General features: G+C 42.0%; 1 protein-coding gene across 1 annotated transcript; it reads left to right on the plus strand.

Moving 5' to 3' along the window:
* Positions 1-1249: 1249 nt before the first annotated feature.
* SPATA24 (spermatogenesis associated 24) lies at positions 1250-12602 on the plus strand. Its single transcript, XM_060258021.1, has 6 exons — positions 1250-1370; positions 2847-2912; positions 3228-3358; positions 7597-7667; positions 9835-9937; positions 12243-12602. Exons 1-6 carry the CDS (start codon positions 1290-1292, stop codon positions 12331-12333), a joined length of 543 nt encoding a protein of 180 aa, XP_060114004.1. The 5' UTR covers positions 1250-1289; the 3' UTR covers positions 12334-12602.
* Positions 12603-19084: the final 6482 nt, after the last annotated feature.

A 19084-nucleotide genomic window follows, 5' to 3' on the forward strand; every position in this document is an offset into this window, starting at 1 on the left:
AAGCAGACCCGACAAAGGGCTCTTTCATTAGAGAAAATGCAGGAACAACTGGATGCCATGGAAGCCAGAATAATGAAAGGAGTTAGAAAGATAATAGATGAATCAAAAGAAGAAATTATTGCAGAGATTAAAAAAAAACATGGAAGATCTCAAAAAGGAAACTGGGGAAACAGCTAAGAAAGTGCAGGAGGTAGAAGGAAAAATGAAAGTGTATACCACCTTGTTGAAAATTCAAGAAAAAGTGACAATTCAGGACTGCAAATTGATGGAAACTCAGATACGTCTGAGAGGAGTACCTGAAGTAGAGGATGGTGATTTGAAAGGATATATAATAAAAATTGCAGAATTCTTAGAAGATCCTGATGAGACCAAAAATATGTATTACTATATGTATAGAGTGAACTCACTTTTTGCCAAGAAAAACAACTTACTAAGAGATATTGTTATAAGATATATGACAAAGGAAATTGTGGGAAGGATCATGAATAAAAATTTTGAAAAGACATTGATAGTGCGAGGCAGTAAAGTGAGACTCATGAAGGAGTTGCCAAGGCAAGTGATAAATGATAGAACATATAAAAAGCTGATAGTCTCAGCAATGCTGACAGCAGCTACAGTTGGACGTATAAATGTTTTTTACCATTTGATAACTAATGTATTTTATTATATTTAGGATATATGTGTTTTTAGCAATTGGCCCTTTACTTGGTTTCTAACTCACCTTTTTTGGTTCTTGGTGCGATTTAGGAGGGCTAAGTTCCAACTCCCTTTGATTCCTATCCCTACATTTTACCCTCCCAGGGTTCCCAAGTCCCATTCTCCTGGTACTGCCAAAACCGGAGTCGGTACCCCTGAGGGGAACAAGAGCGCCTCAATCTGCCACGCTATATCACAGCATTTAAAAGGCCCCGTCGGGCCCAGGGCTCCTTCCCTTCCGTTGCAGGCGGAAACAGAAAGTAGCTCTTCGGGGCTCACTTAAAGGTATTCACACATTATATATACAGCAGGGGCCAGTGTTCTTTCACGAATCACGGTAGCTGCATATTAGAATTGCAATTCACGAAAAAAAAGTATCTTCTTATAACTGTGCAAGTTTTGGAAAACAACGGTTTGGCGGCCTGTGCCCTTTCTTGCTAACATAATAGCCTCTAATAGAGGAACACGGTTTCCAGCGAGAACGGCTCCGGGGGGAGGGGCTAGAGGGCGCCCCGCCAGACTGTGTTCTGATTGGCCGTTGTCGGGAGCGCGCGTCTTCCAAGGCGCTGGAGCTGGTGCCTGCCTGAGGCAGAATGGCGTCGCTGGTGGCTTTCCGGCAGTTGCGAGATGTGGTCGCGGCCCAGGAGATGTTGGTGGAGAAGCTGAGGCGGCAGGTGTGGGGTAGGGATGGGAGACCGGGAAGGAGGTGGGAAGGCGATAAACGCCCTTTCGCATCGCTGCCCGAAGCTAAGGGCCTTGCTGGTTCTCTGCGGCTGCCATTAACCTGGGCTGGACTCAGTGCCGCAGGCGATGCGGAGTTGAAGAACAAACGCCCCTTTTCGGAGGAGGAGACCCCACAAGTCTGTGTCGGCCCAGCACCCTCCGCAGACACCCTTTAGGAATAATGCCACGCACCCGTCTCCGTCCCTCCCGGTGTAACGACTATTGCCCCCGGCCTCGTGAAAAGAGCGGTGAAATCATCCCACACAATCGCTCAGCGGATTTGCGGCAGAAGAAAAGGAGACCCTGTTCATGCCTTGCGTTATAACATTCCGGCCCTAACTGCCAACTTTAGTAGTACTGGATTCAGGGGTTATATCAAAGGGCAGGGGCAAATTCACGGAGGAGAGGCGGATCATCGGCCGTGACGGCTAAATAAGCACTGCCAGCTTGAGAGGCCAAGAGAAAGACCGCCGTTGGAAACTGGGTGCTGCTGAACTTGAACTCAGTCGGCCTTTTCCTGTGTTCTTACAGTGCAATCCTAAAGTTACACCTTTCTAAATTCATTGAAGTAAATGGGCTTGGAAGGGCGAATTCTTAGCTCTGAAATGTTATTCACATGTATTTCTTCCTCTGAAATACCAACCATTGTTCCCATGATACACAATGATATTTTATAAAGTTTGCGTCCAGTGGCACCTTTAAGACCAACAGTTTTATTCTGGATATAAGCTCTTGTTCCTTTGCATTCAAAAGATGTTTTATTGCAAAGGAACTTCAGAAACAGACTAGAACAGGAGATTTCTAACACTCAGGACAATGGAATCCCCAGAATGTAACAGGATATTGGTTTCAATTCTCACATCTGTTGTAAACTCCTTTATTATGCTGAATACTAATCTGCTATTCACAGGTCTTTCCCATCACCTTCATCTGGTTTTAGCTATATACACTCCTCAGTTATGCATCTTGACTCTAATTGGCCCTTCCTGGCAACACCTTCCACCTAAATGTAGTGGTTGGTGATTTCAGTTTCAGTATATCTAAAGAAGTGTGCATGCACACAAAAGTTTATACTCAGATAAAACTTTGTTATCTTGCCAGAGGACTCAAATGTTCTACTTCAAACCAACACGGCTATCCATCTGAATTTTTATGTTTGTACTCATTCAATATTAAAACGGATGTTCTGGGAGATCTAGCTCTGAACCTGGGTCACAGTGAGCCATATCTGGAGATGGAAAATGGGCAAACGATTTGGCATAGCCTTTTCTAGAGCCCAAGGCTCAGCTAAGTTAAGCATGAAATCAGTCCGCTTTGGTACACCATACACTTAATGTCTACAAAAATAACCAATTACATTCGAAGACATTGCCAAATAGTATGCTGTTTGTGCAAATATTTTACTAAATATAGCATCCTTTTTATAGATTGCGGTACTGGAGGAGAATTCTGTCAGCAGGGTGGAATATGAGGCCATTGTGAAGAAGCTAGAGGTAAGCAACTTTTTATCTGCAGTGGTTACATATTCATAAAGGTTTTTGGACCAAATTAGAACATAGCTGCCCAGGTCTTCTATAGGTTTTCAAAATATATTATTTCTGCTCTATTGAAAATCGTGTTGTACAGTGGGGCTGAAGGTGAGGGAGTACTTTTAAATACCTGGGGTACAGAGAGGGGATAACAAGCTGCAGAGAATTTTCTTTGCCTATTAATACAGCCAGAGTCTACTACCTGCACTGCTTTTGTTGGTTAAAAAGTCCTGTTAGTCGGTAGGAACTTAGATTCTTCAACTGTATTTTAATTTGCAGAAGGAAGAGAAAGAACACGCAGAGACCAAGAGTTATCTGGCTAAGAAATCTGAACAGCTGGAGTTTGCCCTTGGGGAGATTGATATTCTGTCGAAGCAACTTGAGAGGGAGAAACAAGCATTTGAAAATGCGTATGATTGTAAATTGGAGGGGAAGTGCCTGAAGAGAGCTGGTTTAGAGAGTAGTTGCTTTTTTAAAATGCAGTTAATATAGTAGGAACGTTTACATATTAGCTATGGGCTCCATCGACTGCCACCAACCTCAGACAGGCCGTGCTGGAACTGAAAGCAGGCCAGGGTCCAGCAGTTGTCCCATACTAGTGCTGCTGGCACTTGCTGTTGGAAAGACACCTTCAGTAGCCTTCCCTCTTATGTGCAGGCAGGAACAAATGATCCTAGCATTTGAAAAGAGCAGCTGCATTCCACTATCTGCACTATAACTGGACTGGAAAAGAGGAAGCAGCTAAGTCCTAGCACATGCTGTAACCAACTGTCCTGCTTCTCTTGGGGGGTGTTCCCAGCTGTTTAGGGCACACACAATTTCTAGCAGCTATTCTGAGGGGGCTCAGAGATTTTCTTCTAACCTCTTAAATTTGAAACAAACGTGTCTATGATCCTCAGTCTCTGGGATAAAGTACCATTGAGTTCAAGAGAGAATGTATGATTTAATAAGTGTGCTTAGGATTTCAGTCTAATATTGTTCATGTTTACTCTGAAATATGTCCCAGTTTGTTTAGTAGAAGTCCTAAATAAATGTGCAGCATTGGGGCAAAGTGAGACCATTGTGAATAAGCCCATGTAAAGGTTGGAGAATTTGGTTCTCAGTTGACAGACAAAACAACTGGCAGTTTTTCTGGAGGTATCCTCATTAATACCATAAGAGCCACGTGGCACAGAGTGTTAAAGCTGCAGTACTGCAGTCCTAAGCTCCGCTCATGACCTGAGTTCGATCCCCGGTGGAAGCTGGGTTTTCAGGTAGCCGGCTTGAGGTTGACTCAGCCTTCCATCCTTCTGAGGTTGGTAAAATGAGTACCCAGTTTGCTGGAGGGAAAGTGTAGATGACTGGGGAAGGCAGTGGCAAACCACCCCGTAAAACGTCTGACGTGAAAGCAATGCCACCCCAGAGTCGGAAACAAGTGGTGCTTGCACAGGGGACCTTTCCTTTCCCTCATTAATACATAACATGTGTGTCCAAACTGAGATGCCATGTTGATCCTGTATGAATAACAATCAAAGTCACCATTTGGGGAAGGCAGTTTTGTTTCAGTCAAATGTGAATATGTCTCAAACACCAATATTTCTGGTTATTATGAAAAATACAATCACCAGAACTGCTCTTGAAATGCAATGTTTTCAACAGGAAGCTGCACAAGCCTTCCATCTGCTCACTGCTGGGACTTAAGAAATCAATACATTAAACTAGATGTAGAACAAAATAGGAGTCAATTGCACCTTTAAGACCAACTTAGTTTTATTCAGAATGTAAGCTTTTGTGTGCATGCACACTTCTTTAGGCAAGGAATGAGGTACAGTAAGCAGAACCACATATAGCTGGTGGGGTTTTGGAATGCCAAGTAGTACAAAATTAAAAACCAATAGCAGAATAGTAAAATTAACAAATTCAGAAAACCTTTGATCTGGGTTGAATTAGCATGAGAAACCATAAAACAGTAACATGTCAGAATGTGAGAATTCCTGTTAATTATTCTATTGCTAATAAACCTAAGTCAAAAAGAAGGCATTTCTTTCCCAGAAGTTTCTCCTGTCCAACTAATTTACCTTTTAACATATAAATATATACATCATTCTAGTTTGCCATTAGGAAAAAATACATTAAAATATAGTAGAAGATGGATTTATTATATGTAATGAGATAAACAGCCAATATCCCTAGTTTGAATATGTCAATACAAAAGCATTATTATGATATTCTAAAAAAGAAATACATTGGAATCCTGTGGATATATTGCCCTACTTGATTAAAGTGGGTTTAGCATATGTAATGAGAAAAACAAACAAACAACGTCTCTGTTCAGTCCTGGGGAGGTGTTTGTTCCAAGTTTCATAATAGTTTGTAATTCAGCAGTTTCTCCCTCCATTCTGTTCTTGAAGTTCCTTTGTGGTAAAACAGCTACTTTGAGGTCACCCATTGAATGCTTTGGAAGGTTAAAGTGTTCCCCCACAGGTTTCTCTGTTCTGTAATTCCTGATGTCAGATTTGTGTCCATTTATCCTTTGGTGGGTTTGTCCTGTTTGCCCTATGTAGAGAACTGGGCGTTGTTGGCATTTAATGGCATATATAATGTTGGAAGATGAGCAAGTGAATGAGCCTGAGACGGTGTAGTTAATGCTGTTAGGTTCAGTGATTGTGTTGTCTGGGTGTATGTGGCAGCAAAGTTGGCACTTGGGTTTATTGCAAGCTCTGGTACCAGTGCCCATGCTCAGATGAGATGTTGTATTGTTGTGGGTGAGGAGTTGTTTGTGATTAGGGGGCCGTCTGCAAGAAAAGATTTACCCCCCAGTACTTTTGAAAGAGAGCTGTCACTATTCAATAGAGGTTGTAAGTTGTTGATGATACGTTGAACTGTTTTCAGTTGAGAGTTGTGTGTGACCATTAGTGGTGTTCTCTTATTGTCTTTTTTGGGTTTGTCTTATAACAGGTTTTCTCTGGGTATCATTCTGGCTTTGTTAATCTGTTTCCTTATTTCATCAGATGGGTACTTTAGTTCCAAAAAGGTTTGTTGTAGATCCCTCAGGTGAGAATCTCTGTCAGCAGGATTGGAGCAAATGCGGCTGTAGTGTAGAGCCTGGCTGTATACAATGGATCATTTGGTATGTTTGGGATAGTAACTGGAGGCATGCAAGTATGTTTGTCAGTCAGTAGGTTTCCGGTATAAGGTAGTGTCTATGCATCCATTGTGTATTTTAACAGTGGTGTCCGGAAAATGTATTTCTTGCGTAGACTGGTTCATTGTCAGGTTGATGGTGGGGTGGATGTCGTTGAATGCCTGGTGAAATGTATCCAGGGCTTCTTTACCATGTGTCCAGACCATAAAAATGTCATCAATGTAATGCAGGTATAAGGTAGGTAGGAGTGGGTGGGAGTCTAGGAAGCGTTGCTCCAAGTTGTTCCAACTTGGCATTCCAAACTCCTCCAGCTATATGTGGTTCTGCTTACTGTACCTCATTCTTCGTCTGAAGAAGTGTGCATGCACACGAAAGCTTACGTTCTGAATAAAAACTAAGTTGGTCTTAAAGGTGCAATTGAGTCCTATTTTGTTCTACTACTTCAGACCAACACGGCTGTCTATTTTGATTAAACTAGATGTGATAAACATTGCAAAATATTTTTGCTTCCTTTTTAAAAAGCTACTGTAATTCTTCACAGAGTAACTGGAAAAATATTTTATAATTATAATTAGAGGAATGGAGTACACTGGAAATTAATCTATTGATGCTTATGAGCAAACCAGATCTAATGTGGAAAATCTGTGATTAGGTTCTCTTATGATTTTAAAAACTGATTATCCCCACACAGCTCACCAAGGTTGGGAAGTGGCACTGAGACAGGAGCTTTAAAAGCGATCTATATATTTTCCCCTTTACAGGTATTGATGACTTCAGGAGGTAGACCAGGGGTGTCAAACTCATTTGTTAGAAGGGCTGGATCTAACATAAATGGGACTTTGTGGGGCCGAACAATGCATGTCATAAAATGTAATGCCAGAAAGCAAAGATACAAACTTTATAAAGGACACAGAAAAACACAATTAATTACATTATTTTTAACTTAAAATACAAAGATGCTTAAAACTCTTGAAATATTTTGTTTAAAATGGGATGCCTATGGGCATATTCAGCAAACCAACCTTAATAGATTTCACTGGATCTGCATTTTAAACATAAATTTTGCAGCAAAATATAAGTGCTTGTGCCTACACAGATTTAGGGATGCCTAAAACCTACTGATACCAAGAACACCTTCTGCACAAGATCAGGAGATCAGGGTGCTAGTGATATTTTAAAACACCTTAACAGTACAAAATCCTGTGAAGAATGTCAGTTGTGAAACGATTGTGGTATCATAGTGAAAGTTTAGGAAAGGTGCAGAATATGCACCTAAATCCATACAAACAATTGATACCACAATATTATGAGTATTTTCAGCATAAACTGGGCAGATGCATGACTCTGAAGCGAAGCATACAAAGCTGCCTGTGGGATGTGTGTATCCAGTTCCTAACTGCTTCGAAAAACTTAATTTTGCTATATTTAATGCTGTTGACAAGTTGTGTGTGCAAATAAGGCTGTAAACTATTTTCAAACTGTTTTCAGCCTGTACAGGTTTTTTTGTTGTTGCTTCTGTTGTAGACTTTCCAATGTGAAAAACAGAGTGTTAAAGGAATCAATCCAAAAAGACAAGCTGAAAATCAAATGTACTGGTAAGTTTGCTGTATAACTATATTGTGTGAAACTGTCATGATACATTTTTAGGTGTATCCCTAAGACGTCTTCAGTGTATACCTGCTTGTGGAATGTGTGAATACAATGAGCACATACTTGCAAACATATATTGTACAGCCATAGTTGGCTGCAGTTTGCTGTTGAGTACACAGCTGGTAGCAAACCTAGGCATGCCTCTAGGTAATGTATGAAATAATGGGATCTGTCAAAATACTGTGTGCTGCCATTGTAAAAGACACTGGTGCCTTGTCCTGTATTTAATATGAAATCTGCCATCACCTGGGACTATACTGAGTGTGTCCTGCAAGGTGAGGGTGCTATGTCAGCAAGAGCATTGTGTGTAATACATGTGCACCAGATCACAATTAGAGTGTATAAAAGATGTTTTTACAATATTTTCCTAAGCTCATTTACTCATAGTTCCATTGAATTAATGGGATTTACTCCCTAGCTGTTGTGCAGCTTTACTTGTTTCATGTCTGTATGTGGTCTTTGTCCCCAGAAGGTTACTAAAAATGTGTAGGTGCCCAGGTAAGCATCTTCCAGAACCACTGCAAACCTTTCCTGGTTGTAAAGATGTGGGCAGTCTGCAATTCTGCAAGCATAGCAGTTTTCCACAGATTTTGACCCTTCCAGGAACATAGAACAAGGTGCCCTCCTGTTGGTGTGGCTGTCTAGGGGTGTAGAAAGTGCCCCCACCCCACCCCCAAAAAACTGTTGGCAATAAAAGGGGAATTAACTTTCAAGGGATGATCTTTTAGGACTTTCTTGGCTTCAGATGAGCTGTTTTTCTTCACTGCATTGGGGTGGGAGAGGGTTGAGTCCAGCTGCCATTCTCAGAAGCAACAAGAACTTCTGTCAGGAATCTGTTCTGAGAAAACATCATCGTTAGCACACCTTTGGCAATGGAGTTTTTGCAATGCAGCATGTTCCACAAACTGAGATATTGTCCTTTGCCAAGTTTAGTCCACAGGCACTTGCCTGCAGAAGGAACTTCTGCGTTCTCTTCTAGGGTATACTTTAATTTAGTCAAGTCAGGGAGGTGAGCCACCCCTGTTTTCCTTCATAATGTCCAAGTAAGATATCCCAACAAAAACCATGGAGCCTACTGGTGATGCATACAATAAAACCAGTATGAGCCTTTCAAATGTAAATGGCTTTGCACTGTCATACTGTCTCTCCCCAGTTTCCTGTAAATTGTTCATTATATTTGAATATTAGATAATTGGATCTGTTTGACAATTTTATGATACTATTGCCTGAATGATTTGTCTGAACTCTTTTGTTGCAGTTGTCAAGTCTGCTTTAACTCTGGTCAAGTCTGTATGTCATCTTTGGTTCAGGGGGAAGCATTCTGGGTAAAAGCCCCACTGTATACCAATGCTGCTAGCTCGAACTCTCCTTTTCCCCCTCCCGTCCTTTGTTATGTAGTTTTGCTTTGAAATGGGAATATGTGAAAGAGATTATGGTGCCTTTTCAGGCTGGGCTCCGGGGGAGTATACGCCCAAGGCCACAACAGGCCTGAGAACGAATTTGTAACATCACTGTGTGAATGTGCCCTGCATAGTACCCCCTCCCTAAAGAATCCCTTTGAAGTATACCTTATATGATTACACTTTACTGTATGATCCTCAGTCTTTCAATCTCCTTGTAGTCGAGAACAATGATATCAATAAACTAGAAACTTTGTATCAACAAGGCCCCGTTATTGAATCAGCCGACTTGACAGTAGTGCTTTATTTTTAAATATTTATTACTTAAAGCAATTTTATTTTGCCCTTCTTCCACAACACTCAGGCGGGATAGTGAGAGCTAATATGATGTAGTGGTTAAAGTGTTGGGTGAAGATCTGGGGGACCCAGATTGAAATCCCTTCTCTGCCATGGAAATTTGCTGGTTGACCTTGAACCAGTTGCACACAATCTCAGCCTAACCTACCTCACAGGGTTGTTGAGGGGATAAAATGCAGGAAGGGTGAATGTTGTAAGCTACTTAGCCCCCACTGGGGAGGAAAGTGGAGTGTAACTGAGGTGAATAAATGCATTGTTAAGAATTATGTGCACGTATGCATGCCATCTGCCCTGAATTCTTGAGGATTACTGTGCAGAAAATTTAAAGTGGTGGTTTTTCACATTTCTCTTACAGAAATTGAGAGCCATATTCAGAAACAGGAAGACATTGTAAATTCTAAAGACAATGAGATAAAGGAGCTGCAACACTTTGTCAACAAACAAAAGCAAACTCTAAAGTAAGTGTTTCAAACCAAAACTATTTCTATTCACTTGACAGGTGTCAATGACAACTATGGGAATCAGACGTATTTCAGTACTTTTAGATGGTTTATTGAAGACACATGCTTTGGAACCAAAAGGCCTTTTTCTTCAGCAGAAGACAAGATGCAATTTTAGCCAGTTCCTCATTATCATTGCAGACTGCCAGTTCATCCCTTGTTCTGTTCCTAAACCCCATCAAGAGCAGCATTTTGGGGGGCTTGGTGGGTGGTGGCAGGAAAGTTCTGTTCAGCAAGTGGAGATGCCTTCTACTAGCAAATGACCTTTAGATTCAGCCTTCATATTTTTACATAGGTAGCGTGATGGTACTTTTAAAATATTGCTTAATATTTTTCCCTCCGAAATAAAATATTCTCCATCATAACCCTCCTCAGATTTCATTTGATGTGATTTTAAGGAGTGTCAGGGTATGCACATGAAAACATTCTCTGCACATGTAGTATTAGAAATGGATTTGGGGGGCATCTTTTGTGCCTGTTGCATATACAGCTCTAGGTTCTGGTATAAATAAGTCTACAGAGAATGGAAGGAGGCAAGTGAACAGCCAGAAAATAACTTCATTGCATGGAGTAGCAAAGATGAGCAAAACAGTATCAGTAGAAACAGTAAAACTTAACTTTTCTACTAGTAAATACTAGCAGTTTGCACTTGGTAAGCCAGTAAACCATTCAGTTTACAAAGCCTAGTGTCCTGTTATAGTACTTTTAGCCCCAAAATAGTGTGGTCCTCCACTTGGTTAGTCTAAAGAGAGGGGAAAAGCAACCCACGGACTGGAGAAAAGGGTGTGATTGTTTGAAAAGGGACCAGGAAAAGGGATACACAGGGAAAGGATTTTTGTATTAGAAGAAGGAAGGATTCCCTAGCCAGGAGGGAGTACTATGAGGGGCAAAAGTTGGAAATGAGTATGAAGCTAAGGAGTGGGAATGAGAAGAAGGATGTGGAAGGCAGGTTTCAAGAGGGAAGGTATAATTGGAGAAATGAGCTTATTCCTTGAAGCTGGAATCCTGTTTTGTATCAACAGTGGAAAAAAAATTGATAGTCAAATTGGCTGCAAAACAGTGGAGTTTGAAAGATCCTTTTCATACACGTCATTTTAGGTTGGAGTCCCTTGAATGGCTGTTGGGTTTAGTGCAGTACTAAAATCTGCATAGTTACAGGGTCACATTCTGGGATATGACCTTGTGCTGTGATTGAACCAGTATTGGGATCTATGCTATCATTGGGGGAAGTATTGGGATCCAAGCTGCTCTTGGAAGATTTGAAATTTTCTTTGTGGGAGATGCTAACAGAAAGGTGTCTATGCAATACAATGGGTGAGAGAGATGGGTCTAGATGACTGTATTACCTTGGCAACAGGTATGACAAATACTTGACAACAGTGGATTTGGAGATGGTCCTAACCAGGTATCTGATTAGGTTTCCATTCTGCCCTATGAGGTCCAAAAGGGTAGGTTGGTGCCCTGCAAGCTTTGTCTGTTACTTATTGCCAGGAGATGGGCAGCCTTTGAGGGTCACACAACAATTCCTTAATTAATATGGGCCAAATACTATTTCTTCTCTAGCTGGATATCAAAAGATGGATTCCCTTGAGCCTCTGATTGCATTCAGCCCGAAGATTTTGGGAGTGCAGAGATGCAGCTTGGGGGCAGAGGGAGCAAACAGCACAATATTTTCACTGGACAATTAATCCTGTTTCTGTATGACTGTCTGCATAGATGCTAAACCCCAAATTAAGGTTTTATGCCTCAATTGTATTCAGCTGAGCAGACTGAGCCCCCACCCCTTGCTAATTGGGAATCTTAATTGGGAATGTTAATAGTAATGAAGAACCAACATGGTATCTGGTTAAGCTGTGGAGATTTAGGTTCAAATCCCCACTTACCATGCAACTAGCTTGCATTGGTGCAATTGTTTTCTTTCAGCCTAATCTACCTCACCAAACTGTTGTAAAGGTAACATGAAGGAGGGCAGAACTATGAATGCCATCCTGAACTCCTTGGAAGAAGGGAGAGATAAAAATGCACTAAATAAATAATTCTTTCTTGTTTTAATTATTGGTACATTTGAAGGGCTATTCGGTAGGTTCCACATATTCTGGGAGACTTCCATTTATCTTCTTTATGTTTGAAACCAGTTCCAGAGTTTAATAAGGACTACTTTATTTGGATAACAATTTCATCTTTATAAAGAAAATTATGTAATACGTATTTTGCAATCTGCAGTTGCAACCTTTCTATTGCAATTTTTGTTTTGTTTTTGTAGAAAACAAGCATCTGACTTCAAAATACAGAAACAACAGGAATATTATATAGCAAAAGTTCTTGGGGGGAAAACCAAGAAGAGCGTTAATTAACTACAGCAGCATTCCCTTGTAAGTCATTTGTAAAGGTCAAAGGTGATCCATCTATACGCCAAACTCTATAATTTAGTAACTCAAGTTTTGGATCTTTCTGCAAATAATTTAAAAATCATTCCTAATACAGGATCCTGTGTTGTAATCTGTCAGATGCCAGTTTGGTGTGCCTCTGAAAATGAAAGAGAAGGCCTGAAACACATGTAACTGTTGTTAACATCAAGTGGAATCTGTACACTAAAACTTACAAATAAATAATTTTAAGCTAATTACCTGTGAATCCACTCGCTTTCATCTTGTAGTGGTGTTTGCAATAGTTAAGAATGCTTTGACTCCAAGCCACAGAGGTCTTAAAAACTACTGAAATATTTCTACTCAGCGGAGCAAAATCACTGAAATTTCATGTTTTCTTTCCTTTTTTTTGTTACAACGCTCCGTTTTCAGTATTTAATTTCTAGAACAAAATATGCCGGGGCTCAAGTCTGTGATGAATTTCCATCTTCTGATCTGGAAGCTCATCTTCCAAATCCCTGATGTTTGAAGACACTTTGTTATTTATTCAGTGAAATGCACTTTGCACAAGCCCAGGAGCCACTGCAACCATTTTTGCTATTATAGTTTCCTGATGTTGAAAGTGGACACTGGGCTGAGTCCCGGCCATATCTGACACCCAGTGATTGTGCCCTATTTTTTCTGCATCAGTATGCAATTAGATTCTGAAACTTATATTGGGGGTCTGCTGAAGGAAAGGGCAGCAGTCTGGCAAACCAACCTTGTCCTGATTTCATCCATACACTTAGAAGGCAGGCTTAAGCCTTTATGTACTTTGCCCTATGCAAGAATGCTGAGGGCCTCGGAATGTGCTGCCCTTTCACCTCCTTCCTGGAATACACATTTGGGGTAGAAAGCTAAGGTAAACATCGGTCTCCTTATTCTGCACGTTGTTAGTAAATGATTGTGTAAAGAAGTATGTATAAGAATAAAGCAACTCAACCACTGTCACACAGACACAGACAGACTGGTGCGATGAACCTTAACCCTGAGTCGTGTGACATTCCTACAAGTGGTGCAGCGAACAGGGACCCCTCTCATCAACGCCTGGCATAGGCCCCTTGAGTGTACTCTGTCGTTCTAAACAACCCCTTCATTAGTGAGTATGGGAGGACAGTTCTCGCAAACCCAGCAAAAACATTTGAAGGAGCTGCGGTTCCTCATTCAGAAGTACAGCGGGTCCGTGACTTCTGGGCAACTTAAGACTCTCTCACAAGAGATCAGTAAGCAATGCCCCTGGTACCCGGAGGGAGGTTCTCTTAAACTTCAGGACTGGGAGAAGATAGGGAAGATCTTTCACACAGAGCCCCGAGCTTCTGTCGAACTGCTTCAAGCATGGCATAAATGCAGGTATGCAGTAGAGAAATTTATGCCCATTTCTAACACAAGCCAGCTCTCCAAAGATTGTCCCTTAAAATGCACTGGTGTCTAACTTGTGCCCCCTGCCCCTCCTCTTCTTCCTCCTCCTCCTCCTCCTCCTCCACCAACGGATCCACCCGTGGGCCCACTATCTAACGTCCTGGGACGAATGGTCTGTGAAGTTTTGGAAAAGGAACTTGGTCAGGCTAAATTGGAAAATGTTCCAGAATTGGCAGAAATGTTGTCTATTTGCCCTGAACAGTTGATAGGGGAAGAGTTGCCTCACCTTTTATCGGTATGCCCAGTAACATATGAACAAAATGAGACTAGGCAACAGGTTGTTAACTATACTGCGTTGCCCCACTCTGTTTTGAGTGAAATTCAAAAGGCTATCAGAGATACGGGCATAAGGGGAACCAATGTACAAAGTCTTTTAGAAGGACTCTCTAATGGATACACTGATTTCTCAAGATTGGAAAAATATGGTGGGGATGATGTTAACTCCTGGACAGTATGAGGTATGGGACAGTGAATATTGTAATTTGGCTAATGCTCAAGGGCGTGGCTCCAATGGGGTTTATACTGCTGAACAACTATATGGATCTGGACAGTTCAGCACTATTGAAGCACAAGCTGTGCTCTCTGTTGCAACCCTTGCTATAATATCTAAATGTGCTCTACAGGCCTTTGCCAAGGTACCTAAAGAAGGGAAATCAGCCCATAGTTTTGCAACTGTCTGTCAAAAGCCACAAGAGCCCTATTTAGACTTTATCAACTGTCTTCAGGCAGCAATCAAAAGACAGGTTGATAATCCTGATGCAGCAGGAGAATTGATGAAATTGGCCGAGGAACATGCTAATTTGGATTCAAAAAGAGTCCCGTGGTGCAGTGTTAAAGCTGCAGTATTGCAGTCTTGAGCTCTGCTTACAGCCTGAGTTTGATCCCGGCAAAAGCTAGGTTCAAGGTTACTCAGCCTTCCATCCTTCCTAGGTTGGTAAAATGAGTACCCAGATTGCTGGGGGAAAAGTGTAAAAGACATACTTTACTTTGCAACAGCGCTCAGTGCATCAGGCTGAAGTTGCTGCTGTAACAATGGCTTTTCAGCTCTATTTACAAAGGTCTTTCAACTTAATAGTTGACACCTTATATGCATTAAATTTAATTCATTAACTTCCTGGTGCATGTATCACCCCTCAAATTGACCCTAATTTGATTGGCTATATTTTTAACCTTGCAGTTTTTAATTTCTTGCTGCACGGTACTTTTTTTCTGTTGCTCATAGTGGAAGCCATTCTAATCTTCCTGGTGTGATTGCTCAGGGCAATGCCTTTGCTGATAAGGCTTAAAAAGTGTTACCTCTGTATTTACTAATTCCTCTCTCATAGTTATTTTCACCAGAATGCCAAAGCATTTCTCAAACAGTTCTCATTACCTTTTGATCAGGACAATGGTCCATCCAGTCCAGTACTCTGTGTCATGCAGTGACCAATATATGTGTCAGTTTGTTGTAATGGTTAAGCATGTGGACTCTTATCTGGGAGAGCCAGGTTTGATTCCCCACTCTTCCACTTGTAACTGCTTGGATGGCTTTGGGTCAGCCACAGCTCTGGCAGAGGTTGTCCTTGAAAGGGCAGCTTCTGTGAGAATCCTCTCAGCCCTCACAGGGTGTCTGTTGCAAGGGAGGGAGATAAAGGAGATTGTGAGCCGCTCTGAGACGCTTGAGTGGAGGGCAGAATATAAATCCAATGTCTTCTTCTGTACACACACACACACATATACTGTGACTAATAGCAACTGATGGACCTCTGCTCCATATTTTTATCCAGTTCCCTCTTGGGGCTGGCTATGCTTGTAGCTGCCACCACCTCCTGTAGCAGTGAATTCCACATGTTAATCACCCTTTGTGTGAAGAAGTACTTCCTTTTATCTGTTTTAACCTGACTGCTCAGCAATTTCATTGAATGCCCACAAGTTTTTGTGAGAAAGGAAGAAAAGTACTTCTTTCTCTACTTTCTCCATCCCATGCATAATCTTGTAAACCTCTTATCATGTCACCCCACAGTCAACGTTTTCCAAGCCAAAGAGCCCCAAGCGTTTTAACCTTTCTTCATAGGGAAAGTGTTCCCTAACAAGCTTTGGCAAATGGATGTTAACCTTATAGCTTCCTTGAAACCCTAGTACTGTGTTCATGTTTGCATAGACACGTACTCTGGATATCTTTGGGCTACTGCCCACTGTGGTGAAGCCACAAAACATGTCATGGCTCACCTTATTTCTGCCTTTGCGGTAATGGGTCATGTGCAACTGTTGAAAACTGATAACGCCTCAGCATATAGTTTTTCTGAATTTGTTGATTTTTGTACACAATGGAACATTCAAATCTAGCATGGCATTCCATATAATTCCGCAGGTCAAGCTATTATGGAACATGCTAATCAGACATTGAAAACCACTCTTCAAAAACAATTAAAAGGAGTGAAAATGAGCGTTCCTATCCAAGTGCGGGTTCAGGAACAATTGAATTTGGTCTTATTAACTTGGCATGGTCCAGTTCCCCTTATTACCTGGGGGCGTAGGCATGCTGCTGTGTTCTCTCTTGCAGGTCCTTTGTGAATGCCATCTAAGTGTGTTCGTCCTGTTCATGGCGTGACATCAGGGTCTCCCAAATCCGATTCCCAATTTCAATCTCAGCCTCAAAAGGGAGATGGTGCGACGCCCACACACCCAGACAGCTCGTGATGTCACATGGGGGGATGTGAAGCGTCTAACTAATCAAGCTCAACAAACGTTGGAAGAGGCTGGGTGAGAGCCATCTCCAGAGGACTTGGTGGCTGCTGTATTTGTACAGCTAACAATGAACTCCATGATTGCTCTTTGTTGTTTGTGTTTATGTATTTTGTCTCCTGTCAAGGCTATTAGTTTTGGAGATCGTCTTCAGTTTAATATTTGGGAACACTTAGCTAACACTAACAATGTTTCACATTTTTGTTTGACACAACACACTGATTTACGTATGTTATTAGGAATCTGTCTAATTCCTGTTTGCAAGGCTCCAGGAACTGATGCAGCTCTTGGTAAATGTTTAAATGAATCCCAAATCTCTTATGCAATGTTACCCAACTGGCATTCCCACCTATAAGCTTCCAGCGGATGCCTTAACTCTCTATACCCCATATGTGGCTAACCATGAAAATCTTACTTGGGCACAGATGGTAAATTGCTCCCACCATAAGCCATTGCATGGTTGCCTGCAAACAGGTGCCCCTTTGTGGAAATGTAATGCAACAATTAATGTAACCAGTAATTATGACCATATTCCCTTACCACCTGGTTGGTTTTTCTCTTGCGGCCATTGAACTTTTAGTTATATTCCTGCTAATATATCTCTCTTCTGTATGTTGTTTAAGTCGCCTTGCTGTGGTGTAGCCTCAAAAATCCTGGCTTATGGAATCCTCTGCCTCACTCATTAGCAGAAGAAACTGTCTTCTGATATGGCATTATTATCTCAAGCTGAATATGTGTCTTGTTTACAAGAATATGTAAACTGTCAAGAGAAGAATATACCTTGCAAGCCAGTCATTCATATGTATTAGCAAAGCAATTGGAACAATACACCCCTTTAATACAATCGATTCCAGAGAGTGATGGTGTGGGGTTAGAATGTTTTTGATACCCCTTAAAAACAGAAGATGAAGGAAGGGTCAACAGTCTGGCACACCAACCTTGATCCGACTTCATCTATAGATGCAGAGGGCAGTTTTTAAAAAATAAAAACAAAAAAGAGTGAGATGATGTAAAGGGCAACGGTCTGGCAAACCAACTTTGTCCTGAATTCATCCATAGAAGGCAGGCTTAAGCCTTTATGTACTTTGCCCTATGCAAGAATGCTGAGGGCCTCGGAATGTGCTGCCCTTTCACCTCCTTCCTGGAATACACATTTGAGGTAAAAAGCTAAGGTAAACATCGGTCTCCTTATTCTGCACATTGTTAGTAAATGATTGTGTAAAGAAGTATGTATAAGAATAAAGCAACGCAACCACTGTCACACAAACACAGACAGACTGGTGCAATGAACCTCAACCCTGAGTTATGTGACATTCCTACAGTCTGCAACTTCCAATTTCTCTGAACTCTTTTCAAAAAGTATAGAATCTCATACTACTGCATTAAAATGAGAAGTTTACAAAAGTAGAAAGGAACCAACAGTGCAATCTTAAGGGGGGAGGGATGAAAGTGCTCTGGAAGCAAATTAACGCTTATATTGGTGAAAGTTCCAGTTATGCCAGTCTAACTCCAGTGACGTTGAGGTAAATGGGATTTATGTTGTTGCAGGAGCACTAGAGTGCCTGGCCGCCCACAACCACCAGTGCAGGGGCATGGTGGTCACGCCAGTGTAGGTGGGGGCAGTGTTGTGGGTGTGGCCAAAGTTAGTTGACTTTCCAAGACCTTTCAGTCCAGAAGAGCCCCCCCACCCCCCCAATGAGAGGCAGAAAGTTACGACAAAGAAAAAGTGGACGTACCCATTGGCATCCATGGGTCAGGAAAATAAAGTCTTCTGCCACTGCTGGCTTAGTCTTGAAACTCCTCAGGGAGCCGACAACAGGCTGCACCAATCCCCTCTCTCCCTGGGCTGGCCAAGCCCCCTCAGCACCCAATCATGGGCCCCTCATCCTACAAAAACTTCTGCTCAGGCCTTGCACAACTCTTTAGGCAGGGCTTGTGGCACAGGACTTGTGTATGTGGACTCATGCTTACACTCCTTTACCAGTGTTCCTGCCAGGCTCATTGGAGCCTTGAGGACTGAGCTTGGGGACTCTAGAACAATGAGCAGTAGGATCCAAATCCTTGCTGCCCTGGGCCCCTGCTGGTTCAAACGATCCAATGGCGTCCTAGCACAGGAACCCAGGACTGTATATAGTTGGCCCAGTTCACCAGTCTTCTAGCTTACTCATCACCATGCTGTAACTCAATGAAGAGCTATGATCACTGCAACCTCGTCTCTGCCATGCATTGAACCCACTATATTATAGGACCCTCTTGGAGCTCTCTGCCATGCAGACTTAGAGCAAGGGGCAAGGCACTTTGAGGTGAGTTTTGCACAGAGAGGGCACTTAGATAGTACAGGGCGAGCACTTTGACATGCAAGGGGGAGAGCGAGGTCTCTACTCTGTGGCTAACGTCTCCCATTTCCAAGCCCCAACAGGTACCCAACCTCTGGAGGCTCAATGCACAAGGGCAACAGAAATGTAGGCAAGCACACCAAACTTGTCTCCCCCCTTCCTTCACTCAAGAGTGGGCGGAGTGAAAGCATTTCTGGCACTTAAGCCCAGTGGTGAGCTCA

This window comes from Heteronotia binoei, chromosome 1, assembly GCF_032191835.1.
Source record: "Heteronotia binoei isolate CCM8104 ecotype False Entrance Well chromosome 1, APGP_CSIRO_Hbin_v1, whole genome shotgun sequence".
Classification (NCBI taxonomy): Eukaryota; Metazoa; Chordata; class Lepidosauria; order Squamata; family Gekkonidae; genus Heteronotia; species Heteronotia binoei.

Coding starts and splice junctions, on each gene's coding strand:
- SPATA24 (XM_060258021.1), top strand. CDS start 1,290: ATGGCGTCGCTGGTGGCTTTCCGGCAGTTGCGAGATGTGGTCGCGGCC. Junction 1,371..2,846: donor TGGAGAAGCTGAGGCGGCAG/GTGTGGGGTAGG, acceptor TCCTTTTTATAG/ATTGCGGTACTGGAGGAGAA. Junction 3,359..7,596: donor AAACAAGCATTTGAAAATGC/GTATGATTGTAA, acceptor CTTCTGTTGTAG/ACTTTCCAATGTGAAAAACA.